This window comes from Heliconius melpomene, chromosome 20 (assembly GCF_056956725.1).
Source record: "Heliconius melpomene rosina isolate 202511_hmr_F chromosome 20, ASM5695672v1, whole genome shotgun sequence".
Taxonomy (NCBI): Eukaryota; Metazoa; Arthropoda; class Insecta; order Lepidoptera; family Nymphalidae; genus Heliconius; species Heliconius melpomene.
In genome coordinates this window covers 11,068,503-11,096,483 of record NC_140408.1, presented here as the reverse complement: position 1 = coordinate 11,096,483, position 27,981 = coordinate 11,068,503, and the positions used below count along the sequence as shown (strand labels likewise).

The following is a 27,981-nucleotide window of genomic DNA, read 5'->3' as shown; positions in this document are numbered from 1 at the left end:
ATTGTTAACGTTTCTTATGAGAATTTCAATCTGACCACTTAAAACATCTTATATTCTTGACAAATTTTTAGATAAACTAAATGGAATCAAAATATTGTAAAATATGTATTTTTGATAGAGCAAAATTCAAATTGTCCGCCAAAATTGCATTAAAGATGACCCAGATTGCATGTAATGTTTACTTACCGGAAAGGAGCGCGACGCTCAGCTGATCTGTGTTTAAATTCTCTACATACTTCCCAAGGTAGTTGTTCAGTACCCACGCTACTAGCCCTTCCAACATTGTGCATGATCGGCTCTCCTTGCCCTTTACTACCACGCACTTTCACGACAAACACCTATTTGGTGAAGTATTATTTATAAGCAACGAAAAAGACACTTATTAATGACGTCGATAAATAAAAATAAAAATTATTATTTAGAAAACTGAAGCACATTCTAAGACGTCTCTAAACTATTTAAACATAGTTTCTTTATAATATTTCGGATTTTGGTGTTTTTACCAAATATTGACTTATGTCAGAGATTATGACATAATATTTCAAGTTTGACAGCCGTAATCTGAAGTCTGAAATAAAGCGTGTGTTTTCCATACAACGTGACATTGGCGAAATGAATTGTGCTCAACTGGCACGCTCGAAACGCCATATTTCGAGAAATCAATCAATAAAGATTCGGCACCGTGATCCCATTAAAATAAATCATGAAAAATATAAATACTACATATCAAATTGTAAACATTTATGAAGCTCATATGCTTGCACGACAAATTCATTTTATTCCGTCTTAAATTAACACTTATTGTACCTACAGTATCTTATGATTATTGTCATGATTTTTTTGACATTTCAGAAATTGACAGCTTCTTCCGTAAAATGAACCGCATATATTGTGAAATTAAATTGTAATTTTATGTAAAAAAAAAACTTTGCATATTTTAGTTTGTTTACTCATCTTGAGTCATAGACGCTTTTGAAAATGAAGTCAGCGCGCTTGATGTATAAATTTTGTAAGCTTTCAACAGTTAATTTAAGTGCATGTTGTCATAAAAGTCCGACTAAATTACACGTAAGATATAGCACATCAGTGGGATGTACAAATTACACAGGATTTACCCCTATGGTCACTACAGTTCGAAATTTAGGCCTAGGACCTACTTCAAAAGATTTTGAAGAACCAGCCCAATTGTCTGGTCCCCTAACAAAAGCTCATGCTATAGAACTAGTCTTCCGTTTAAACAATGAAGAGCGAAAAATGTTATTTAACGCTTTACAGGAATATGAATCAAACAGATTAAAGGAAGATTTTGAAGGTATATAATGAAATAGACTATCCTTTATTGTAATGGAAAGGTATGTTTACTCTATGTTTAATGCTACAGACAAACTAGCTGGCCAGAGATGGAGGAGTAAGCTAGGAAGACCTAGTAAAGTGCCAACCTTAGGAGATGTAGACCCCACTGGTACCTATTGTCCTGTTCCTGAAGATTGGCTGAAAAAAAAATATGGTAAATATATAATAATTGGTCTGGTTCAAGGAGCACCTAACTAGTAAAATCCAGATTTGTTATCATCTTAACTTGTTTAAATAAAACTAAAACAATAATGATATATCTGCAACCTGAATTTTTATGTAAAACTACAATACAATATAATGAATTTCTAGTTAATATTTTAGGATTTTTGTTTAAAAATTATGTATTTTTGTGATACATTTTTTTTATAATTTTAGCTGCTACTGTACCAAAGCCTACCACAAGGGAATTACTTCATTGTGAGTAATTAAAAGTTATATTGAATATGTTGTATAAAATTAATAAATGGCTTTAAGAAAATTAATATGTTACATATATTTTTAGTGTCACTAGCAAATTCAATACCATTTATTGGTTTTGGTTTCTTGGACAATTTCATCATGATAATTGCTGTAAGTATATTTTAGAATGATTAATACTTTTTAAAATTTTTTAAAGTGTTATTCCACACTTAGGAAAGAAAAATACTTTCTAGAAAACCTTAAAATTTGAATGTAGCAGGAGAAACACACAAAAAAATTTATGTAATGTAAAAATATAAAAAGTACTTAATAAATTGCATTCTCTCTCGCCAAATGATAATTCTCAGCTATCACCTTTGGATAGCAGGAATTTGTAAAAATCTCCCTATAGATGTGAGTAATAAAAATAAGTTGCAACAAGCATATATAAGAATTTCGATATAGCCCGATGAGAATGTGTGGTTTAGTTGATCAGAGTGCTTGGTGGGCTCAAATCCTGCTATGTTTAAATTTTTAAATGTTTTCTAAAATGATTTACACTTGTGTTAGTTAGGTTTATTGTGTTTATTCCATTTACAATTTTACTACAGATCTAATGTATATACAAACATACTAGATCTGAAAATCAAACAATGACTGTCAATATGTTGTCTTTCAGGGTGACAGTATAGAAAGCAGTATGAGTGCCTACATAACTCTGTCAACTATGGCAGCGGCAGCCCTAGGAAACACTTTCAGTGATGTCATAGGCATAGGCTCATCATACTATGTGGAACGTGCTGCGGCCTTGCTAGGAATGGGAGCCCCTGCATTATCGCCTGTACAGTTAGATATGCCTGTTAGCCGACGGTTCTCTAATATGGTTAGTTTTACTGGTAACAGTTCTTCATATTTTTTCTTTGCGCACATGTTTTGTTATAATTTACCCTTTTATATAGTGTGGCGAAACTCATGCTAATCTGAGCTGTACCAGAGCAAAAAAATTAAAATAAGTAATTTCCTTGAGTTGAAAAAGAACTAACAAATGTTGTGATTACAGTCAAATGCTGATAAACGACACAGCAACAATCTCATCATCATAAATTTTAAGATTAGAAATGTTGAGCAAGAAAGTTCATTGTTGTCATAAATAATTTGCTGTTTTAAAAATTAAACATATAATAAAAATGTAACTAATTACTGTCTGCATATGGTAGATATATACATACATATATTAGAAAATCTATAATTGGAGGCATTTATCAATATAATAAAAATCAAGACAGAATCAGAATCAAGACAAAATTATGATTGTTTAAATTTTTGCCTATGCATTTAATCTCAAAAACGGCTAAATTGATTTAAATACTGTCTTCCCTTCCTTTAGGACACTTCCCTTATCGTTTAGTGTTTGTTTTATTTAGCTCGTATTTAAAAAAGTTATATCAATATAAAGTATTTAGTTCCACAAAATTTCTATATAACAACTATTTTATTGAATTATTCTACATATAGCAGGGCATGCTGAGGGAATCTAATGCTAAGATATTCCCCACTTTCTGTCGAATTTTCGAGGCATTGCTTGTTGAGTGGCGAAACTCAACTGAAGCAAAGAATTGAAAATATAAATAATTCATTCCCTGTCTGGGAATCGAACTAACAACCGTCGCGTTACAGTTACACGTTCGTGCCCGACGGCATCAAATATGTTATAAATAAATGAGATATTCATAATTGTGTTGTTAAAGCGGGTGAAGCCGCGAACGAGTTGTAAATAAAATTAGATAACTTTCATATTTATTGAAAAAAAAATACAATTCTAGGGTCGAGTGCTGGGCATCACACTGGGATGCTTCCTTGGTATGATTCCACTACTCTTCAAAGAGGATGAAAAGAAACCTGATACCTCATAACTCTGGCTGACTGAATATTCTTAACTTATATTATTTATAACGACTTTATTATATTCTTATTAAGAAACATGCATATTGTATTATAATATACTCGACTAAAATAAATCGAAACGAGATAACAAGAAAACTTGCTTTTTTGCCAGTTTTTAGTATATTAGTAGTTACATTAACTTTGAGGTATGTCACTTTCATTATAGTAAAAGTTTCTCTGCCGTTAAATGTAAGCAATGTTTGATCACAATTGACTTAGAAAATTTAATAGTATTATACTTAGACAACTTTTACAAATATATGCACAATCTTTATGCACAAGAAAGAAAAATAGTGATTTTTGTCACAATAGGCACTTATAGTAGTTGTCTTTGATAAATTATTTATTATACAAGATAAGTGAATGTGTAATCAGAGCTTCTAATAGATATTAGAGAAATTAGGTATTGTATAGGTGCTTTTACTTAATTTTGATCATTCATTGTGGTGTAAATATTGATTATTGTTTATTAAATAACAGTGGCGGACTAACCCCGTCGGAGGCCCGGGGCGGTGTCGTTGAATGAGGCCCCCCCCAGTGAAAAAAAATTTTTATATATCACTTTTTTTTTCATGTACAAATTAGTGTGTATGCTTATTTAGTTTTCATCTTGTCGAAATGAGACCCTTTCAAAGATAGCGCCAATTTAAGGTACACGCTCACCTACGTTAAAGTAAAAACGATTGTATTTAAATATGTTTTTGAGAAAAAAGTAAAAAAAAAATTATTATAACCAAACCCTTTACGTAGGCTTTAATCTTGCCAGACGTCCTAAAGATTGTTTAAAATTGGGACAAAATACGCTATACTTCGTCTTCTTCTTCTTGGCATTAATCCCGGCTATTTCCAGGGTCTGCCTTCCTACTCAACCTACTCCATTTTGCACGGTCTTAAGTGCTTCGGTGGTGAGTCCATTGGCTCTCATGTCTTGCATAACAACATCCAACCAGCACTTCGTTCGGCGTTCGATAGGTCTCACTCCAGGGGCTGATATAGCATAGCGCTTGCATCCGCGTAACGTGGCCAAACCATCTCAGGCGATGCTCTTGAAGTTTATCCGCTACGTCACGGACTCCAAGACTACCTCAAATGAATGTGTTACGATTGCGGTCATACCGTGTTACGCTGTACATCCACCTTAGCATTTTCATTTCCGGGACGTGAAGCTCCTGAATGTGCCGAGATAGTGCTGGCCAGCATTCACTGTCGTATAAAATAACACGTATACTCTCGTATATCAGCCGTCACCTGCTAGTCAGTCTGCATCGTTCCATTCGGCTACCACCACTTGATCTGAGGCTTACGTTTCTCGGCTACCTTTTTCTTCGGGGTGACGTTAAAGTCCAGAAGAAGACGATGTTGGGCCGTCAGGCTTTCGCTTGGAATTACTTTACAGTTAGTTACTCTGCCCATATGACACCGTCTGGTCAATAAGTAGTCAATTTGAGTTGAGTGGGACCCAATTTATAAGTAATAACGTGCTGAGGGTTCTTTTGGAAGAACGTATTCGCGACGGCTAGATCAGACGCAATATAGGTTCTCCGAATATTTTCTCCCTCTGTATTACGAAGACCGTATCTAAAACCCCCGTGAACACGTTCATACGGCTCAGCAGCCTTACGGCCCGTGACTTTTCTCCAACAAAAAACAACCATATCGGTAGACGGTATAGCAAGTAGAACCTCTTCATTCTGCTTTCAGAATGACTCTTTTTTGGACACGCTACAGCCGGCCTGCGGCGCATGGGCATAGACCTTCAATCAGCACCCTTATACGCATCAAGGTCGCTGCAAATCTATTGCAGCGACCATCAGCTTCAAGAAGCCAGTTCTGAAGCTCTTCAGAAAGAACTATTGCCACACAGTTTTTACCTGAGGGTGACCCGGTGTATATAAGCCAGTAACCCTGTCCGTTATTGCGGGACTTATTGCCCTTCCACTAAGCTTCCTGGAGGAAAGCACAGTGGACCCGAAGTCTTATAAATACATCTGCGAGTTCATTGCATCGTCCGGTTAGAGAGCCAATATTCCACGTTGCAAAGCGGAGTTTCTGTCTGGGTCTGGTTCCGCCCCTGCCGACCGCCCCCCTTAGTCCGCCACTGTTAAATAAAACTGCTTTTGACTAATTCTAACTACTGTGAAATAAATTTAAGCGAAAATCCCGATTGCACGTGTTTCAAAACGTGATATTTCCTTTTTTTAACAAAAAATAATAATAAAGTGAGATATCACTTTCTCTTACTCTTTGTACTAGCAACAAAAGAAAAAAAAAACAATATACACTTTTAAATGCTTTTTTGTAATTGTTAGTATATTATACACCTCATATGATTTAGTCTTGTATTAAGAACCCATTAAAAAAACTTTTATTGTACTAGAAAAAATATTTTTATTTAAACTTAAATACAAGAAGATAAACCCTATAAACTTTTAAATTTATATATGTTATAGCAAAAAAATAAATATGAGTGGGTTCAAATCTTGATTTGCTTAGATTTTTGTGCAGAATAACAATAATCAAAACTATTTATTTTTATAGGCATTCTTGATCAGCAGCTTTGTTTAGAGGTAACACAAGTATCATTTAGTATAATTGATAATTAATAAAACATTGAAGATATTTACTTTTCTCTTCTTGTTTAATAATCTACAATTACATGGAATACATATTACAACTAGTCAAAGTTCTGCACTTCTGATATTACATTTTCTGTTAATCTTATAATGAATATAATGGTTCCTATACAAAAATATATATATTTAATTATACGTAGTTTTTACTGACTTGAATTAATGTTAGAATTCTTTTTTGCATTTCTTACGTTTGTATTATTGTATGTTCAAAATCAAAATCAAATCAAAATATTTTTTATTCAATAAGAATTATTAGATTATTTTACATAATTAAGTAAGTACTCATTATCATTTTTGCAAATATAATTAATCTAATCGTTTAAGCTCCATTGACTGTTTTAAATAATGGTTGTCCTTTTCTTTAAATCTATGAAATAACTATATGATGTGTTATTGATAAAATAAATATTTTATTTGATTGAACAGAATTTAAATAAATTTTATTGAACTGTATTTGTTATTTAGTATTTTGGTCCTCTTTTAGGTACATAGTAAGTAAAAATTAAATAAAGCATCAAATTGTTTTAATTTAAACAGTTTTATTGTAAAGTAGAAGTAAGTAAATAATAATACAATAAATGAAGTAAAAGGCAAAAAATATGCGACCGCCACTTTGAATTTGTATACCCATGTAAAGGCTGTTTTAAAAGAATATAAAATCTGCCATTTTGTGTTCTGGCGCCAAAATCGATGTTTTTGAAATGGAAAAGTAAAACTACAAAAAGCCGTTGTAATGAATTATTTATTAATACATTCGGGATATGCTCTCGTCGCCTCACAATACATTTTGTACATTATGTTTGAACCTCATTGAACCTCCTTTCAGTTACGAGTAACATTTTATGTTAGTTAAATGCTAATTGATATCCTTGAGTGCTAATATCATTATTGGTCGCTGTTCTAGATAACAAATATTGTGTTATATGACATTGTATTTTTTTTATATTTGCTCTGATAAAATTTCTCAAGACATTATTGCCTTTTTGATTTGCCTTTTTTTCATTACATGAGTTTTTAATTTTACTTATAGTTCATATAACCATTATGCGAATATAAATAAGTCCACATAGGTACATAAGATAACGACAAAAAACTTTTTACTAATTGGTTTAATACATAAGCCATTTGCAATACATCACAGCCATTTAAATCAACTCATTTTAGATATACCTATTTATAAAAGAAAAGTTTTAAAAATTTTGATTTGTAAAATCAATCGAATAATTTCGTTTTATTATATTTAAAACATAATATAAGTAACAATTTACATAATAGTAAAATAATAGGTAGTATTTAATCATGAAATGAGAGTACTGAAACCACTGAGACATAGTTAAAGGATCTATGTAGGTTCAATGTCCACTTGAAGAAAATGTTATGGATTTGATTAGAAAAAGTGCAGCGTTAGGTTTCATCTGATACAGTAAGTATATGAGAAGAACGGAGAAACTGACTGAGGCCGCCCCTCAGTCAGTTTCTTCTTTTTGGGGGGTTTTTTGCACAAAATGCTTGTAAATATATATATACATTTAATATATTATATATATGTGTATATATATATATATATATATATATATATATATATATATATATATATATATATAGGGTGGAAGAGGCAGCGCTTCTTTTACTGAACCTGCATATAGGGTATACTGTATTTCGTGTGACGCACACATACGCGTGCGACGTTGCCGCTTTGACAGGTGTGTACGTGCTTATGTTAATTTTATTATAAATGATAATTTTATTATTTATTTTGTTTGAAAAACATTTATTAGGCTTTTATAGAGTAGTTAAAACTGTGGTTTCAATTAAAGTGGTGCTGACAATTCCACTCTGTATATTTAAATTAATTTTAAATCGACACCTGTCCATAGAATGCCTTCTTATCCATTACAATATGGATAAATATCACCAAATATGTGCATAAACTCTTTAATAAATATAAAAATTCACAATTAAAATGTTCAATGTATCGATTTCGCCTGTAATTATGCACACTAACACTCTTAGAAGGAAAGAGATCTAACTATGCATCTTTCACTATAATTTGACTATATATAACATATTCTAAGAATAAAGTGTTCCCCACAAATTGCAAATTTTTGAGCTAGGTCACTTTCACACTGAGAATGCAATATATTAATTAGGTAATATATATTATGTTACATATACTATAGCTGCCTCAAATTTCATAAAAATTGACTTGTTTCATTATTATGGTAGTTTTACTAAAATTAAAAAGATATTTTTCAAGTAAAGGATACAAGTATTTATATTGTGAAATATAATACATACAATACATTTTTGTGCCAGTCTTAAATATATATATATATTAAACAAAAATAAAGCTTTACAAAATATTTTAATAAATGACATCAGAAAACTATGGCGCAAATAAGATGTTGTATGCAGTAAAAAGGAATACACATTTTATTCCACAAACATGTATTTAAAATACGGAGGTCTCTCGGTTAGATTAGACATCATACAGATGAGGTTTCGCTATCCAAAGCTATAAGTCCCAAAAAATAAAAATCTGGTACTTTTTACTGACACCTATTATAACTGGCATGCAATGTGTTCTCAAACATTAGAAAGCTAAGATATATAACTTGTGCGACCTATCTACAATGTGAGTAAAATGTGACAATATAAATTTATGTTACTGAAAACGCCCGATCTATGGTAATTTTTAAGACTCTCCGTGAATATTCGAAATGTGTGACATAAGTATTTAGAGTTTTCTAAAATAATACCAATTTGTTTGTAAAACTTAACTGTAAAATTCCACAAACTTAATATTTGCCAATCAATATGGTTTCACAGTAACATATACGTATATACAATGATAAAGTATAACATTTTAATGTCAGCGTTAAGTAAACTAGTGCTGACTAGAATGCAAGACAATTTATATAAGAGCCGCTTCTCGTGGCTAAAATTTCACCTCCATTTTTTACATATTTTTATAAAGTAATAAATAATATCCTAAAATTTTATGAAATGATTTCTTTGACTGGTTAATACTGACAATGTAAGCAAATAAATGACCACTACTATCGTCAATTTTATAGTAGCTCTAAGTCATGAATAAGTTCTATACTGGATGGAAAATTTGTGGACTCTTGAGTAAAGCTGCCATGACACGAAGAGTTTCGTCAAGTGTTAGATAGAAAAGGTTATACGATATTTTACCACTTTTTCTTTTTTTTATAAAAATAAAAAAAAATGTGTAAATACAATTTATAAAATTATAATACTTATATAAAATAATTAGAACTCAGGCTCAGAGCGACCATAAAAATTGATGAAGATAAATAAAAACATTTTTTTATTTTGATATACAAAAGTGTAACAAAATATAATAAAGAATAAACGAGATTGCGGCCCAAAAAGAGCGTGATATATATGTGATGAGAAATCAAGATTATGCTACAAAATTATACTAATTATGCTAAATTGACTTCAAAAAAGAAGCCTTTCACTATACTAAAGCATTGAATTATACGTTATTACGATTGTACTCGATCAAAGATCTATGTTGAGACTATTTCCATTTTGTATAAAACAAAAATCACATTAGTTCAATAGTAAGATAATATATAGGTACGCGTATATTGCTCCTTGGTTTGGGGATTATTTAACCACCCTGCGACGCAGTCGTAGATATTCGATTATAATAATACAAATAAATTACTAAAAGTATAAGTATAGGTGTGAATATTTACACTTTACAAAATAAACTAAAGTGGATAATAAATAAATAAGCGTGTTTGAGCACTTCAGTCGCAAATGATATGCTCCACTCACAACCACAGCTGTCGGCCGCTACTATTACTATGTGCGAGTTTTGTTTCAAAATAGAAACTAAAAAATTGCTTTTGCAAATATCACGTTATAGCTGGCTATATTTATTGGTCAAGCTTTTTTTATATTCTTATTTAAAATGTAGCAATTGTAAAGCATTGTAATACATTAAAAAATGTAAGCACTTAAATCAATTACTTTACTTCATTCATCCATATTACTGTAGTGTGTCTGTACTTGAAAGAGAATGAACAAGGGTATGTACAGGTATTGTTGTCACATTACGACGGTCACAGAGGCGCGGGCGGGGCGTCCCCGGGCGGCGGAGGGTCCGTGGCGTTGCGCTGTAGGCCAGCCAGAGCGGCGCGGGCGGCGGCGGGCGGCACGCGGCGCCATGGCTCGCCAGGGGGCTCGTAGGAGGTCTCGTCGAAGGCGGCGCTCGCGGCCAGCAGGATGCTGAGTGCGGAGGCGTCCTGGCCGTGGCAGCCGGAGTATCGGTACTGCGGCTTCTTATCGAAGCGGCAGGCGGCGGCGGCGGTCTGCGCGCCGATGGGCACCAGGCAGTTGAGCGTGAGCGCGCACTGCACCCAGCGGCGCAGAAGAGGCGCGGCGGTGGCGCGCGCGGCCGCCAGCACGCGCGACGCGTCCAGCATCTGCACGAACAGGAAGTCGTCAGCGCGCGCCCTCAGGTAGCGGAACATGCGCGGGTGCGTCAGCGACGTCACGGCAGCGCGCCGCGCCCACGCCGCCACGCCCAGCGCGCCCAGACCGCCCCCACCGCTCACGCCCCCACCCGCCACGCGTACCCACAGCGCAGCCAAGTCTGCCGCGGTGCCGGTCCAGCGCTGGTCACTTTCACAGTATATCACACCACCCACGTGACTCAACGCGTGCTGTAACAAAATTGTATGATACTCTTATATAAATTCTAAAAGTTCGTGTCTAAGACAGCCAAAAGCAATTCAAAAAGTAATTCATTCAAATTAAAAAAGATATTTTAATTAACAGATTTCAACTTAAAATACATATAAACATATTTTACAACTTAACAGATCTTCAATATTATAAAGATAAAAATTAAATTCATAAAAATTGCAAGTATTTACAAATAATTATTTAAACATAACATATAATTCATTAAAACTGTAGAGACACCATGACTAATAAATATTAAATATGAGTCATATGAAATACCCAATGTTATTTTCATAGTATACAGATAAATGAGGGAATTGTTAAATAAATACTAATTTCCAACTACTTCCACGCCTTATCTAGTAATGCCTTTACAAATATCACAGTAATACTTAAGTCTTAGCAGGAGCACAAAAATATAAATTAACTAAGTATCTAGGTGACATTGATAAATGAAAAATAGCTACATTGAAGTTATGTCTATTTTATACTAACTTTAATCAATTAGGGTAGTGAGTTTGAAACCACAAACAAAAAGTAGTCTTACTACTAACTAAAACAAATCAAATTTAATTATATATAACAAAATTGGACTTATTCCATAATATTTTCAAGTGCTATTCACACACTTAAGATTAAAATCATATAGCAATTCATCCATAAGTTTATACTTATAATGCAAAATGTTTGTATAATACTTATACATATTTTCATAAAATATTAAAGATTAATTAATTTTCTTTAATATAAATGCATGTATAGTGAGGAAAGTATGAAATAAAATAAATTACCTGTATGATTAGTGGACGATAAGCAGTGGTACTTCCATCACTTACATGTGAAGGAAATAATTCGAGATCAAAATCAATGATGGCGCACTTGGATGAGTTGCAGTAGTTCGACACCTGAAATTGGAATATTTTTGTGTATTCGCAAATAGAATATTTGAATTTATACTTTATTAAAGGAAAAAAATATTTTATACAGATTGAACTAAATAAATTGGAAAATGGATCATATCCTATGTATATTTTATAGAATATTCTTATTGAATGTTATTTGAATTAAACATTAGATGTGTATGTTTTTTTTTCTTAGCAGGATAGAATATGATATAAACTTATATATGAATTCTTTCTTACCACACCTAAAGAGTAGGGCTTTAAACCTAAATTATAAACAAGGATAGTATATGGTAGTTTTGCAGCATCCCTCACAAAAGCTACAATTGGTACATGGTCATCATTTCTTCCATGTGTCACAATGACGGGCACAGTTGTATTGTGCCAGAGCTCAGTGTGACCTTCCAGCCCCACAAGACGCAAATATTTGTCCTCCTGCACCAGATTCTGCTGCTCCTCATCATGGAGTTGCTCCTGGATCAGAGAAACCTGCTTTGTTGTGATATAAAATATTTAAACTTGAATTAAGAAGACTAATGCTAATTTAACTTGAAATAATATAATTTCAAAATATATTTTTTTAATGTTTCATCACAAACAAATATGTTAACTATTTATTAACCCCATTCTTTTCTTTTAAAAAAATGTACGACTAAGATATTCTCTACAAATATTTAAAGCAAACAATTTAAAAAGAAATTACCTGAAAATCTTTTATATGCTGATGTGTTTGTGTCACAATACTTTGAAATGATTGTGGTGGTTGTGAATGGAAAATTATTAAAAATAAGCTTATAGCAAAAACTGATGTTGAAAACAGTAAAAAACTTTTAGTTTTCATGTTGATAACATTATAACAATCATTATATTCTGCGCATTTCTTGTAGTATTTTTTTCTCCTTTTTATAAATACAGGAAATACCTACATCTTGGTTTAATACTCATTCACAAATAAAACAAATCAATAACACTGACAGAAGACTACACACCCCACAGAATTATATAAACATATCAAGGATGGCTCGGTAAAAATAAGTACACTATACAATTATATGTGCTCATCATTGTTTTATTCAATAAATACTATGAAAAAGTTTAAGTTTCACGTTAAATATTTCTTTTATTAAATAGTAACTGACAAAACCATAGCCGCAGTAATTTGACAATGACAGTTTTTAGTCCGTCCGTTTTAAAACAGTTGCATTTGTGTGGTAAAATTATTCCTACCTTGATTTTATTTCTTGTATGGATCTAATTCTAATGTATTTTTATAATTAGATCTATATTATAATATGTATATATCCTATAAATTATTGAGCGGAGCGCTCTACTGGAGACTTTATATTCTTTGTCACCAATAGGCTCGGATGAAAATTTGCAAACATATAGATATGACCACGTAGATGGTTTTAAGCGAAAAAAATTCTGAAAATTCAAAAATTCATTTGTCGCTTCGCTCAACATGTGAACACTACCGAGATTTTGTGACCGCAGCGAGTCAAAATTGAGGTCCGGTTCACGCCCCTAGTTATTCTTTTATACTCTATGCAAACTGTCACTGTCATTTCGGTACAAAATTTCCAAATTGTGGTCTTCTGTATCGTCTACTACAAAAATATTTTGTTTTTGTTGTGGACAAAATTAAAAATCTGTCTTTGTTTGCCGTCCCCCGAATCAATTAAATTTAAATATAATGTCAAATATATCAAAGAGAAGAAAAGAGGGATCGAGAGCCAAGATCAAGGTAAAAAGGAGGTCAAGCGCAACGTAGACCAAAATAACACGATGTTATTTATTTTTTATAAATATGTTATATTTCAAATTAATAAATGAAATTTTTACTGTAATTTCATTATAGTTTCGTATAAATTCTACTACGATCACATTATATCTGTCAACAACTACCTTTTCATTCGGCAAATTCGAACAACAGGTTGGATGTCACGACTCACGATAACAATATCACTCACCTTATTATAGGTTATTTTTAGGAGTTATTCTGACCCTATTAAATATTTATGAATACATAAGATATTTTGTTCTTGTGTACGATTACAGTAATGTTTTACTGTCTATACTTTTTGCTTTTTGATTGCTTACAAAAAATAACATTAAAAACTTTCAAAATATAGTAACGAAATTTTTTGTAATTGATATACATATTATAAACAAGAAATTTACTTTTGAAAGTAACTTGAATTTCGGTTTCAGCCTTCCAAGTGCTGTTCAAGCACCATAACTAAATAAACAATGTGTTGACAGTGCGCATCATAAATATTTTCTAAAATATTTGTAATTTTTATATAAGTTCTTATTAAGTGCTTATCACCTTACCTTACCTTACCTTACTTTCAAAAAACTTAAAATATTATTTAAACAATTTATTTATACTTAATTTTTGTTTCGCAGACAATGGGAGACCACAAGGAGTTTTTGAATCGTATCACCAAGACTTTGTATTATGGCCAATTACCAACTCTTCCCTGCTTAAGCCTTCCTGTTACTGGTATAATATTTTTAAATTTTGCTTATAAATATTGTAATAAAATAGGTTAATTTTTTTATTAAAATGCTAATTTCCGTTTTGCTTATTATGTACAGAACAAATAGAGAATAACATTATTTGTCAACAATAAAATAGAGATTAGGATTACTTGTTATTTGGTTTGTCATTATTTTTTATTGAAATCAAGTCAAACATTTTAAACAACAATATCAATACAGGTGTCATTGTCTGGGTTACTTTTATTTCTTATACATCACAGAATACCCCTGGTATATGGTCATAAAGGCTTTTATGATATATGTTTCTTTGGAATATGCTTTATATAAGAGCTTACACAATGTAATAGAGGCAGGTTTTTTTTTTTCAATTAAAATTGAAAGAGCCTTGTTAAAATCAGTTAATGATTTGTTTTGGGGCTGTAGGGCTTTTTTTATTGACTAATGTAAATGAATCATTTTCATTACTCAATAAAAAAAAAGTAGCATGGTCAATTATGGAGCTGTTAACTAAAATGTAAAAAAACACATATTTTTGCTTAATTTTAAAACAAGAGTAGATTTTTAACTGCCTCAATATTATTTTGTAATTAAATATAATGATATAATGTATACTAAATTGTAATAATTTGTAATTTATTAAATTAATTTAATAATGTAATAAATTGTAATTTGTTGATTATTTCCAGAAATATCCTGCGAGCTGTGGTCAGTGCCACAACGTGGACGGTCCCTGCGCCGCCTCCACACGGACGCGGCGGCGGAGATCGCGCGCTCCGCCTGCGTGTCCCCGTGCGCCCTGGTGCTCGCCATTTTGTACTTAGAGCGTTTGAAGAGATGCAACCCTGACTACTTGACCGCTGCTGTGCCTGCTGATCTGTTTTTAGTTTCATTGGTAACATTGATTGTTCATTGTGTAAACAGCGTTTTTTTTTACATTACGCTATGTCCCGCATATAGCAGTATAGCCAGAGAAAAACCTGAGAACTTAGTGTTAAAACACTCCATTCCTATGAAGGCATTTCCGTACCCCACTTTCCGCCGAATCCTGGAGACATGAATCATTTAAGTTATTACAATCGAATAGTAACAACGAAGAAGAGTAACACTGGGTACAAGTGTGCGACAGTAAACACGACAGGTTGCGAGTTCCACTTAAAGAATTGAAATATTATTACCATTTTCTTCCCTCTGATGTCATGTCAATGTCTGAGGTATGTATAACATGTATTTCATTTTTCATTTTTTCAGATGGTTAGCAATAAATTCCTTCAAGATGATGGTGAAGACGATGAAGTAATATGTTCCGAGTGGGCGGCATCGGGAGGTCTGGACCTAGACCAGCTTAAAAAACTCGAAGTGGAATTCCTGAATGCCATTGTATGTATCATAACTTTTTTTATGTAACTTTTCTATCATTTATTTAGTAAGTCATAACTCAACTTTTGTTCATCTACAAATTTATATAAAATTAAAATATTACAGGATTGGAATGTTTTTGTGAGTGATAAGTCATTTGAAGAGGGTCTGCTGTGGCTGGAACGGCAAGTAGCTTTAAGGCAAGCGCAGCTTCGGGGCTTCTTTACATATACAGACTTGGTAGCGTCATACAACACCATGCTGGTCAGTGAGGTGGTGAAGTCCGTGTCAACTGCGTGTGTTGCTGCGGCGCTTAGCTACGTGGCCGGTCTCCTAACGCTAGTCACCTCCACCCTCGTCATTTCCCAAACCTGGCTCCCGACCGTTCAGTACATATTGGCTAGAGGATCTGTCTCCACAGCCATCGACACTGTGCTCAATCACAATTATCAAAATGAATTGACAACTAACCTCTCTAACACTACAGTTGAAACACAATTGTACACATCTGAAGAATCTGTTATTAACAATCTGCGATGTTGCGAGAAGTGGACAAAGTACCACGAAGTGATTGAGCCAAAACGGACCTGGTACGACTGTGTCATCACATATGACTGGTCATTTGAACCCTGGTGGTCTAAAACCTCGGTCCTCAACTGGCTGTATCAGAGCTCTCTAATAAACCCCATGCAACGATGGTTGGAAAAGATGAATCAATATATAGAATTCTTTAATAAGGAAGTCGGATATATGAGTTCAAAAAATATGGAAAAATGTAATAGCTATGGCAGGATGAGTGATAGACACTGTGTGAGGCAGTGGCTTAACTTGAGTAAAGTTAGTGTTTTTGTGGCCTCAGTGTCGGATAGGTAAACCTTTTTGGAAGAAATATTTCATATCAGCGCGACAACGGCGACGGCGACGACGTACAACTTACTGTAATATTGTTATTTATTGTAATGCTCAATTGAAAAGCAATCATTGTTACATCATTTATGAATGAGCGAATGAATCTTTAAGTTTGTTTAAGTAAGATACGATTCTCCTATCTTCCTATCCTCCATATTTTATATAAATAAACAAAGATGGAAATATTTTCAATATAATCTTCTCAACAAATATTTATAACTCAACAAATGTTTAAATTGAATTAAAAGATATTGTACGTAAAAGTTACTTAATGGTTGTGAAATGTTACATTGTAATTGGTAATGGCAATATCGTTTCAAGAACACGACGGAAACGACCATGATGGAAAATAATTTGTTGTTTGATTTTTATCAATTGTGGAGAACAAAGAGGAGATATCAAATAAAAATAAATAATATTTTATCTAATATGTTATACTTGATATTTTGTTGTTATATATTAACCTTCATAAGATGTAACAATTAAAAAAATGTATATATATTTTTGTATTCAATGTATCTGTGGTAACAATATAAAATGCATTTCTAAGGCGGAAGATATTTTTATTTTTTAATTACATATAAAAAAGTACAAAAATACATTATCAATATATTATTAGAAAAAATTGCAGTCAATAGTGCTTATAATTATATAAAAAAATAATATAAAATTCATATTTTATAAAAAAAAGGTGACAATCACTATTGTAATTAATATTTTTCTATACGAGAGTCTAATAAATTGATATTTAAAATTAATTTCAGCAGATTTTTTTGTGAAATTATAGAAATATGTATACTTACCACTTTGAATACAAGTTGAATAGAAGATAATTATAAACTGTGTTGAATGGAAATCAATACTTTTTAAATTAACTATCTTTATAATATATTTTTTTTTTATTTATAAGGACTAAAACTAACTAAGTTTTATGGCAAATAGTTTCCGGATAACATTTAATACTTATTTTTCATAGTATTGTTTTAAATAGATATTAAATAAATATATTTCCGAAATAATATCTAGAAACAAGATTCATCATATAAAATACATAATTGTTAGTAAAAATGTCACAAAAATTATTAAATATTTTATTTATAACTATTATTTTAATAAATATAAAATTAAATTTTATAAAAAAATATTCCTATTTACTTAAATGTAATGGTTTCACTATTGGCAGTTTACGTTACGTTACGTTATATTCATTGTTAACAGACGATTTGAACTTACCTCTTAGATACCATCCAAGAAATACTAGTAAAAATTGACGACTAAGTTAGAAAAATAACAACCCGATATCCATTGATGAGCTGCACCTTTGACATGAACCATTAATATGTAACTTAAGGCCATTTATAATTATTTATTATTAATTTCGTTGAGTTTTTCATTCTATTACTTATATATTATTATGTGACTAACATAAAGAATAACATTACAAAAAACTTAACTTTACAGTGTTGTAATGGATTGTTTTATAATGCAACCGTTTATTTTATAAATACATCTAGAACAAGTCACCGTAACTATCGAAATAAACACAGTAATACTATTTGAGCATTAATTTACAATACAATACATATATCTATATAAGATTGATTGTTCAATTAGTTACCTTTAATAGCATAAAATAGTTTGACCGAAAGGTTCAATGGTTACTTTCAATATCCCTGTATAGTTTGATCGAAGGGTACAATCGGTTTCCTTCGACGACACTACATAGTTAAAACGAGGGGTTCAATGAGCCTTTTATTTGAAATTGGGATATAATCGGTCAACTTTAAAATTCCTATATAAACTAAGCTTGATCGTGGGGTCCATTCGGTGTTTCAAACAGACCAGGATGTAGGTACAGGCGACTGTTGAACCCCCAGCGGTCCACGGAGGAGGTCTGCACGCGGTGCGCGGCGTGTAACTTACGGTCCACTAGGGTAAATAATTCTTCTACGTGGCAGCGATGGGCGAATTCCGCAAATACTTCGCACAGAGCCTGGATATACCATGAACCTTCAATTTCGTCGCGGTAGGACACGTTGCCTGTAAAGTAAGCATTAAGGAATTGTGACTATCCTAACGTTGACTATTTAGTTTCTTTCCGAATGAATAAGGTGTAAAGTTCAGAAAGCCTCAAGGCAGCAGAAAGGCGCTACATTGACCTTACTTACTAAATGGGGATTGATTAAAGATTTTGTATGAAAGAATAGATTTCATTAAAACTATATATGATATTTATTATCTACAACTAACCCAAACTCATTTTTGAACATGTTAAGTTTAAAAAACGAATTTAATTGTGGATTTTATTTATATATCAAAAGAAATATAATATATAAATCACATAATTATAACTAAATAAAATATATATAACCAGATTAGACAATATACAAAAAATAGAAACAAAATCAAATGATAAAATTTTTAAAATTTCGTCTCTTGTAAATATGGCGTGTTTCTAGTAATAAGGTCAAATCAACGGGTGCATAATATTAAATGAAACTATTTTAACCAACCAATGGCTCAAATAATTTCATTTAATATGTGTAATAATCGTGAAAATCGTGCAGAACTTATTGGGTGCATAATAGTTTAACCGTACCTGGTATAGTAGAATGCGCTATCAGTATATCGGAGTAGTTGCGCTCCAGCAGCACGTCAGGCGGGCGGGGCACGCGGGCGGGCGCGGGGGAGGGGCTCGTAGGTACAGAGGAGGAGGCAGGAGAGGCAATGTAGGGGGCGCCGTCGGACGCCGTCGCGGGCAGCATTTGGTAGCCCTCGTCTTGGCCCCTATAGAATCACTCATTTATAATATACGTATTCTAATCCATGACTTCCATCTTAACTACATAATATCATATTAAAAATTATATATAGTAATAATGTTCAAACGCAAAAATACACATAAAAACTGAACATAGAAAAATAATAAAATAATAATTTTATTTTCCAGATCAACGGGTCATAATATATGTATGATATAACAATTAGGTATTGTATTGAATTTGTTATGAAATACATCTGATAACCACAGAATAATTGTTATACTTGCGTCAGGATTTCTTGCTCTTAACATAAGGCAAACAATTTTAGGACATTATTTTATCTCTTTTTCATAGTTAAGTGCGTTTAAATGTTTTTGGGATTAAATGTTATTTATTGGTCTAACTTGTTGGTCATGGTCATCGAATTAGAAATAAAAAAACTTAACATACCGGCACATTTGAAAAATGAAGACCTTAGGTACTCCTTTCAACACGGGGAAGTTCTTATTGTTGAAGAGCTCCACCATATCGCTGGTGCTGATGAGACTACCGTCGTGGCACCGGAAGTCGTTGTCGCTGGTGTTAGAACGCGCGTGGCCGTGCGAGGATACCACTATGAAGAGACATTCCGACCCTCCGACGACTTCCTTTAGACTGGAGAGGGTTTTTAGTGTCTCCTGTTTAGGAGACAGTATGGTTTTGGTTATATTTAGAGCTTATATAGCAATAAATTGAAAAAATAAATTAGTTTTGTGAAAATAAACAAACTATTTAATTTATAAAAAAAAATAAAAATAAAACCAATAGCAGGAGGGTCAACAGAGGTAACGTAATATTAAGACTCCATTCCCCACTTTCCGCCGAATTCCGGAGGCATTGTGTGTTGAGTCGCGGAACTCATCGTTGCGCTTTGCTTCGATATTTTTAGTCGTTTATATTAACTTTATGTAATATATTTATTCACAGAGAAAATAAATTATAGGCAAAAAGAAAAAAAATATATTTGTTTTATATTATTCCTCAAGTCAAAGAACGCCATCTCACCTTACATTATATTATTCTACCAAGTTAAAAAAAATTCTGTGATTTCTTTAAGAAGTTTTAATATTAATTATTGCATACGTAACTAAAATACATATATATGAAAAAACCTTACATCTTTTGTTAAATCTTTATACGCAAGCACCATGAAGCCAAACTCAATGAATAAATACTTGAGTTTCATACAATCTACATCGACTCCTTTACGATATGGCTCCATATCATTGAAATCCACGTAGCTGAAGATGACCAGCATACCTCTCTGACGGCCCCGAGTACGGTATAGAGTGAAGCCTGTAAAGGTAACACATGTGTATCTATTAATATTAATTTTTTGACAAAGCTAAAGCCAGCCGTGGCGAAGGCCGCAGGGGCACAAGCGTGCGACTCTAAATTCGACGGGCTGTGGGTTCGACTGGAAGAAATTAAATATTTAATATTTTCCTCTCCTTGGTCTGGTAATGAAGCAAAGCGCGGCGTTGAATTCCGCAATTCAATATGCAATGTCTCCAGAACTCAGCAGAAAGTGTGGAACACAAGACGTCTTAATAAGAACAGAGTGTCTTAACACTAGGTTCCTAGGTTCCTCTGCTTAGCCTGTTATGTGTGGGATACAACATAAAGCTAAAAAAATAATCATGAAAGAGAACTTGGTATTAGAAAGAAACTTAGTATTAAGAGTCATCACTTCAGTTGTTCCAGCCAAACAGGAAAAAAATCAAATGTGCTTGTAACAGTCTATTTGAATAAAGAATATTTTGAATATGAGTTTTGAATTTCATGTAGCACTAAATTATTACATACCATCTCCCATTTCTTCCATAAACTTTTCAGATTTGTTGACTCTAAAGTGTGGAATTTTGGCAGGATCTAGAGGTTCCTTATTCTCAGGCGGAGCTGGAGGAATAATCGCCACATCTACAAAAAAATATATGAATTTATAAAATTTTTACATTTTGAACTTCACACAGGTTCAAATCCTACTTAAAATACTAATGTACAGTGTATATTAAAAATCAGCTTCACGCATCAGCTGGGTAGGCAGGGGGAACCTAGTGTTAAAACTCCGTTCACCACTTTCCGCCGAATTATGGAGGCATTGCGTGTTGGTTGGCGAGACTTAATGCCGCAACTTGCATCAACACCAGAGCGAAGAAATGAAATTATAAATTTAAATAAATATTTCATTTCCTTGAGTGGGTATCGAACCCACAACCACTTTGTTGACTTTTGTCCTTGCGCCACGAATAAAATGTACATATACATATTTTTCTTAGCTTCACGCTGTATCCCGTGCACAATGCAGTGCACTGCACAATGCAGTGTAGGTGTAGAGAACCTGGGAATTTGTGTCAACACTCCACTCCCATTAAAACAGTTTCGTTCCCATCGCCAGGACTGGCCTCCTATACCAGTGGCGTAGCTAGGGGGGTGCGAGCGGTGCGGTCGCACCGGGCATCATAAGGAAAAGGGGCATCAAAGTCGACGATTACTTTGTTTTTCTTTGTTTTTTTTAGACTTTAGACCATTTTAAAGGGCATCAAGTCCCTTAAGCCGCACCGGGCATCAAAAGGAAAGGGGCATCAAAGTCGACGATGACGTTTTTTTTTAGAACTCATCAAAGTCGACGATCACTTTGTTTTTTTAGACCTTAGACCATTTTGAAGGGCATCAAATCTCCTAAGCCGCACCGGCTAACAAATACCCTAGCTACGCCACTGTCCTATACACTATGTTGAGTCAATGCAACTGGCGATTTGACTTTTTAGAGAGGTGAAAATTAGGTCATTGGAAATTAAAAATAATCAAAAATATCGTCAATAACTACCATATACTATAATAATTACTATATAGAAGAGCAAAACTCTATTTTTTTAGAAGGGGTGATTTAAAAGCTACGAATATTAGTTCTAAATAAAACAATATCTATGTAACAATAATAACAATATATAAGTATATGTAATTTACTGACTTTTATTGACGTCAGGTGCACCCTTCGCTTTTTTCTCTCGTTCCTTTCGAATGCTTACAAAGTTGTTGTCGCCGGAACTCTTGCCTTAGGTAAAAAAAAAAAAAAAATACATTTACTTTTATGCTACAAAATATGTGTTTGGGACAAAAAATCGTATGCTACAAATTACTTTTTCTTATTACATAATAAGAAAAAAGAGAACATAGAGGTAAGATGCGCGATGCGATTTCGAAGAAATCGGAACATCCATTAGGTATTGAGTATATTTAGCAACTCAAGGTTACTTTAGAATTTTTAACTTTAATAAATAAAGTTGATAATTTACATTACGTCGTCTTTGTATAAACAATAGTTGAACAATAATAATTAGTATTCCTTGGTGTCACTAAATGTTAAAAGTTTATTAACTAACCATCAAATCCTTTTTTCTGTATTCTAAAACTACTTTTCTCAATAAGCATTGTATAATTAAAATAAATGCCGAACGAGGTCACCGTGGCGCAGTGGCACAAGCGCGAGCGCACAAGCAACTATAAACGCGATGATTGTGGGTTCGATCCCACAGTGTTCACTCTGCTAACACGACAAAGTGCGGCGTTGATTACCGCCACTCAACACGCAATGCCTCGAAAATTAGGTTCTCTCTGCCTATCCTGCTATATACGGGATACAGCGTGAAGCTTAAAGAAAAAAAACTGACTTGTAGCAGGAAGAGGAGTCCGTCGTCTAGAGTGCGGAGGTAAACTTTTGGGGTCCAAGTCACGTATTAAGTCCCAATATCCGTTTTCCATGAGGGCGTCTAAAAGATGTTGAAACGCCTCTGGTCCACGTCGCATTATGTCGCTGTATAAAAGACGCTTTCTATTTCTGACATCTTTATTTGTGTCCTGCAATATAAATAAAGTTATTATAAAAGGTCAGATAGTACCGACATACAGGCAAAGCCTAGTGTTAAGACACTACTACCTACTTTCCGCCGCATTCTGGACACACTGTATGTTGAGTGGCGGCACTTTGCCTCAACACCGGAACGAAGAAATAAAAATATTAAACATTTCGTTTTTAAAAAAAGTCTGATATTCAATATTCTACATTTCTAGGGCAAAATCTTAACTAGGTCTTATTTTTAGTCTCAAATTATCAGATATTTTAAGAAAAGTGTCTAGAACTGTTTAAAAGGTTTCATTAAACTTTTGCATAATTCTAATACAGAGATTTTATAAATATTCCATAGAGGGCAGATACTTGTTGAACCACAGAGTGGTAAATTAAAATTAGTAAAGTCACTTTTATCTTATCAATAGAAAGAAACAAAATGTTTGTGGTTAAATGGACTAAATTTCTAGCTGTTAAGCATTATTTTTGAATAATATAAAGTTTGTACACATATTAATTAAGTCTTAAGCTGAAAAGCTAGTTTTCGTTTAATGGTAGTAACATGAGCATTACATATGTATGCCTTAACAATAAAACAGACTTGAGTACTAAAAAGCATAGAAGTTACATTGATTTTGTTGTGAAAAATTGTGTATGCTTTTGAGAAATACAAAATGTTGTTTTTTGGTTGATTTAAGATACTTCTTGTCTTGTTGACTTTTTATTTAGTTATGCATGCATGTCATGGATTCTCTGCTGAGTAGTTGAACCCAATGTTGGTAATTCATTTTGGCTTACCCGACAAATAATTAAAATCGTTTAAATGCCGTAAATATTTTATTTTTTAAATATTAATACATTTCAAAGGTTAACAGTGCCACAATTGTCATCAGTTTGATTTAAAACTTCACTGTTAAATTCCACAATTGTTTGTTTGCATGCTATGACAATGTTTTTTTAAATATTTGTACAATAAAGTACTATTTTCATTTATTAAATTGTAATAATAAATTCTTACCTTATATTTTTCTATCATTTGGCTAGAAAACACTCCTTTTTCATACAGATTTGTTACCATAGTATCTAAGTCTGTTTGCTCAACTAAAGACTTAAAATTATTCTGGATAGCTTTCCTATGCTCTTCTTGCATTTTGTTAAGTTGTGTTTAACCTACTGAGTAATAAAACTATTAATTACAAAATAATGTTAAAAAAAATCTATACATTTTATTTTAATTATATAAAAGATAACTACTTTTTAGTATTACTAAATTACATAGATAATTGATAGCCATTCAATAATCAAATATTTTACATTTGGGATACTAATTACTATAATTAAAATAATTTGTGTAATATTAATTTATTTAATAAATTAAACTAGCTTCATACTGTATCCCACACACAGCAGGGTAGACAAAGGGAACCTAGTGTTAAGACACTCCATTCCCCACTATCGGCCAAATTTTTTGAGGCATTTCTGAATGGCAGAACTCAATGTCAGGCTGTTGCCAATTTATTTCTTTGAGTGGGGATCAGACTCACAATCATCGCGTTAGAAACACATCTTTGTGCCCCTGTGCCACAACAGCCTCTACTTTGTTTTGTTTCTTTTTTTTTATTTTTACTCAGTTCAGTTTAAAGGTTGAATGGAAGAACATTATCTATCAACTATATTAATGCTAAGATGTTTGTGATTTAGCATGCTACGAAATATATATAATTAAGAAATTAGATTGAAACCTCAATAATACTTGTTGTTATAGATATAATATTGTACTGATCTTGACTGCTCAAGGATTATAACAAATTAAATATAATGATGATTGGTGCGTCATGAATGAAATAATCAAAAAAAATATTTTATCCTGCATAAATAGTCACTTACTTGTAACTTAAATAGATGTCAATGAACTTTTTTAAACTGTGAGTAATGAATGTTGAGCATGTTATAGTTTACTTACTATATAAGGAGATAATCGATGATAGCTAAGAGCCCACACTTAACATCAATTTGTTTTACCAAAAAAATATCCAAAATATTTTTATCTTTAGGTATTGTTAGTTTTAACCACTCGTATATATACAAAATTTAATAGAACACAAATAAAGTAAAATGATAAAACTATCTTATTTAGCTTATATACTTATTAATGCATAATATATTTATTAATGCCTAAATTGTAAAATTTTGAATCACTTTTTTACAATAATTTATAAACAAACTAAAATGAAGAAGTTATCATATTTGACTTGACAAGTAAAAATATGTTGGATGTATATTAAATCTGTGGTTCTAACTTCTAACCACATCTTTATCATTCGTTCATCAATTAAATAAAATATTGAAAAAATAAATTAAATATATATTTTATTTTCTCGAGTGGAGATCGAACTATAACCAGTCGCGTTTACAGTTACACTTTTTGCCCCTGCACCACAACTGGCCTCCTAGAACTAGAACTAGAATTAGGAAATACAATTAATAAGTATTATATTTTTTACGGCTGCTTATAGTCAAATAGCTATAAACTGTTTTTATAGTGAACGGATTTTTTTAAAGAAGCTTAAAAAAAATCCGATTTGATGTGACGAGTCTTTAATGGTACGTTTAAATACTTGCCAAAACTTGCTGGCACCGGTCGGACCAGTGTCGGTTTTTGAATACAGATCAAAGGAAGTTTGCAACAAGCACTTGGAACGTGCTTACAGGTTGGCGCGTATTCAGACTTTAGATTTAAGTTTGCCCAGACTATACTAACGCACTCTTAAATGTGTCAAATGCACTTAAGCATTTGGAAGCAATTTTAGCTTATAGATGTGAACGCTTCTCGTGTCTTGGCAATCATGCAAGCGTACAATAAGATTTTATATTTAGATATACAAAACATAATAATGAGAATTTTATAGCTTAATTTACGAAGAAGAGTTAAAACGTAACTGCACCTATGTTCAAAAATAACTATATTCTCTCAAAATATAATACCGTGATTAAAATAAAAAATTTTTAAATTTTAGTCACGATGGCAACTTTTTGTCATCTGTCATATCATATGATTTATTACATAAATCAAAAGTCAAATTGCATTTCCAGTTGATGAATTATTAAGTAATTTGATTCACATTTTTTAAATTTGTATAACTTATTAGAGTTCTCAACTTGCGAATATGTCGTACAATTTACAATTACTTGTCGTAGCAACATGCTTCATCTATTTGGTTGCTGGTTACGAAAATTCGGATATAGTATCGGCGAGAATTGAGGTAAATAGAAGCTTTAGTAAATTGTACGCCCCTTTATATATATAAATTATATATATATTATTATATTTTTCTGTTTATAACATAAATAAATTGAGCAATTACTTTTATTAGATATCCACGTCAAAATGTAAGTATTTAAACCTAGCTAACCTAGCTAAACCAACTTATCAACAAGTTTTTTATTTACGTTTATATTTCTATTTCTTCGCTCGGGTGTCGAGGTAAAGCGCAGCGTTGAGTTCTGCAACTCAACACGCAATGCCTCCAGAATTCGGCAGAAAGTGGGGAACAGAGTGTCTTAACACTTTGTGTTTTCACTTAACACAGTGTTTTAACATTTTAGCTTTTTTGAATAACATATTAATTTTTTTTGCAGTCATGCCGAGGATGTTCCTTAAACCGCTTGCCTGAGGTGAAGAAGTTTATTTTGGACGATGCTCCCACCTACGACCGCGTTGAAGTAAAATTCATTACTGGAATGCCACCTGAGTTGATAATGATTGGAGAAAGTGAAAATGAACTTGAACGCATTCCTTTATCCAACCTTGATCGAGCAGAGTGTAATGAACAACTAAAACGCAGAGGTTTTGAAAAGAAAAGTGCAAAAGAGGAATTTTAAATCTTTATTGCCAAATTATACACATTCCATACCTATACTTTAGTAGCTGTATTTTATCTTTTAAGAGTACTTAGTGTTTCAACAATATACTCAATAGACATATTTTGAAATAATATTTTTAGTTTTCCCACAATGTTGCCAAATTTTATTATATATTATGCTTATCAAATCATGTTTAATTGCTCAAAATAGTGGTCTTTTTGTTTGATTTTGACTCAGTGAACTATTACTACTAAAAATAAAATCTAATAATGTAACATTTATTTTTATCCTTCTATTGTATAGAATGCACTTTATATATTTATACCATGGAATCCAAATAAATAAAAATATTGGGAAACTTAGTATTTCATTTCTGTATTTGTATTATTGCTACAAAAATTTTTGGACTTTGATGAAAAGTGAGATACCATGTATATATAAAAAAAAGAAAGAACAAGAAAAAAATATAATGAAAGAATTAAGATGGTGCAAATATGCATGGTTCAAGAGCAGAAATTTAACTGAAAACTGATGCAGGTATGTATCAATCTTAAACTATAATTCACAGAAGGATTACTCATGATTACATTACAGAAAAAAAAATGAAGAAAGAGTAATATTTGTAGTCCTGGGACTTGAAAAACCATCACAGGTTGTCGGTTTTTCTGATATTTTTTAAAATCAATATAATATGAAAAATACATGACAAAGATTTTTTTAAATATTTTTCTCATAAC

The 27,981-nt window shown here is 32.4% G+C and overlaps 6 protein-coding genes across 10 annotated transcripts in view; 3 read left to right on the top strand and 3 right to left on the bottom strand.

The window, feature by feature from the left end:
• Positions 1-695, bottom strand: part of Vps13D (vacuolar protein sorting 13D) — a 54,632-nt gene extending 53,937 nt beyond the window's left edge. The window contains exon 1 of the mRNA XM_085205037.1: positions 187-695. Within this exon, the coding sequence (XP_085061163.1) occupies positions 187-283 (97 nt within the window). The 5' untranslated portion in view covers positions 284-695. The remainder of the gene's footprint in view (positions 1-186) is intronic.
• A 151-nt stretch (positions 696-846) lies between these two features.
• On the top strand, positions 847-6,785 carry LOC146527983 (transmembrane protein 65). Of its 2 annotated transcripts, none has more exons than XM_085205047.1 (6): positions 847-1,312; positions 1,382-1,507; positions 1,732-1,773; positions 1,859-1,926; positions 2,435-2,638; positions 3,579-6,785. In XM_085205047.1, exons 1-6 carry the CDS (start codon positions 979-981, stop codon positions 3,666-3,668), a joined length of 864 nt encoding a protein of 287 aa, XP_085061173.1. In that variant the 5' UTR covers positions 847-978; the 3' UTR covers positions 3,669-6,785. The 2 variants fall into 2 exon arrangements, with proteins under 2 accessions (XP_085061173.1, XP_085061174.1); XM_085205048.1 differs by having other exon boundaries at positions 853-1,009.
• LOC146527982 (uncharacterized) lies at positions 5,988-13,153 on the bottom strand. 3 transcript variants are annotated; one of them, XM_085205043.1, is made up of 4 exons: positions 12,663-13,153; positions 12,200-12,451; positions 11,849-11,962; positions 5,988-11,035 (listed from the first exon to the last, which is right to left on the bottom strand). In XM_085205043.1, the coding sequence occupies exons 1-4, from the start codon at positions 12,798-12,800 to the stop codon at positions 10,433-10,435; spliced, it is 1,107 nt and encodes a 368-aa protein (XP_085061169.1). In that variant the 5' UTR covers positions 12,801-13,153; the 3' UTR covers positions 5,988-10,432. The 3 variants fall into 3 exon arrangements, with proteins under 3 accessions (XP_085061169.1, XP_085061170.1, XP_085061171.1); XM_085205044.1 differs by having other exon boundaries at positions 12,200-12,448; XM_085205045.1 differs by having other exon boundaries at positions 12,200-12,433.
• A 351-nt stretch (positions 13,154-13,504) lies between these two features.
• LOC146527981 (uncharacterized) lies at positions 13,505-17,285 on the top strand. The gene is made up of 5 exons (XM_085205041.1): positions 13,505-13,703; positions 14,369-14,465; positions 15,151-15,356; positions 15,713-15,841; positions 15,947-17,285. Exons 1-5 carry the CDS (start codon positions 13,653-13,655, stop codon positions 16,691-16,693), a joined length of 1,230 nt encoding a protein of 409 aa, XP_085061167.1. The 5' UTR covers positions 13,505-13,652; the 3' UTR covers positions 16,694-17,285.
• On the bottom strand, positions 17,272-25,645 carry Dronc (Death regulator Nedd2-like caspase). 2 transcript variants are annotated; one of them, XM_085205039.1, is made up of 9 exons: positions 25,344-25,645; positions 24,399-24,550; positions 23,205-23,391; positions 22,505-22,588; positions 21,337-21,450; positions 20,648-20,826; positions 19,942-20,168; positions 19,329-19,516; positions 17,272-18,769 (listed from the first exon to the last, which is right to left on the bottom strand). In XM_085205039.1, the coding sequence occupies exons 2-9, from the start codon at positions 24,528-24,530 to the stop codon at positions 18,531-18,533; spliced, it is 1,350 nt and encodes a 449-aa protein (XP_085061165.1). In that variant the 5' UTR covers positions 24,531-24,550; positions 25,344-25,645; the 3' UTR covers positions 17,272-18,530. The 2 variants fall into 2 exon arrangements, with proteins under 2 accessions (XP_085061165.1, XP_085061164.1); XM_085205038.1 differs by having other exon boundaries at positions 24,399-24,553; positions 25,344-25,644.
• A 785-nt stretch (positions 25,646-26,430) lies between these two features.
• LOC146527979 (selenoprotein M-like) lies at positions 26,431-27,602 on the top strand. The gene is made up of 2 exons (XM_085205443.1): positions 26,431-26,643; positions 27,020-27,602. The coding sequence occupies exons 1-2, from the start codon at positions 26,548-26,550 to the stop codon at positions 27,260-27,262; spliced, it is 339 nt and encodes a 112-aa protein (XP_085061569.1). The 5' UTR covers positions 26,431-26,547; the 3' UTR covers positions 27,263-27,602.
• The last annotated feature ends 379 nt before the right edge of the window (positions 27,603-27,981 follow it).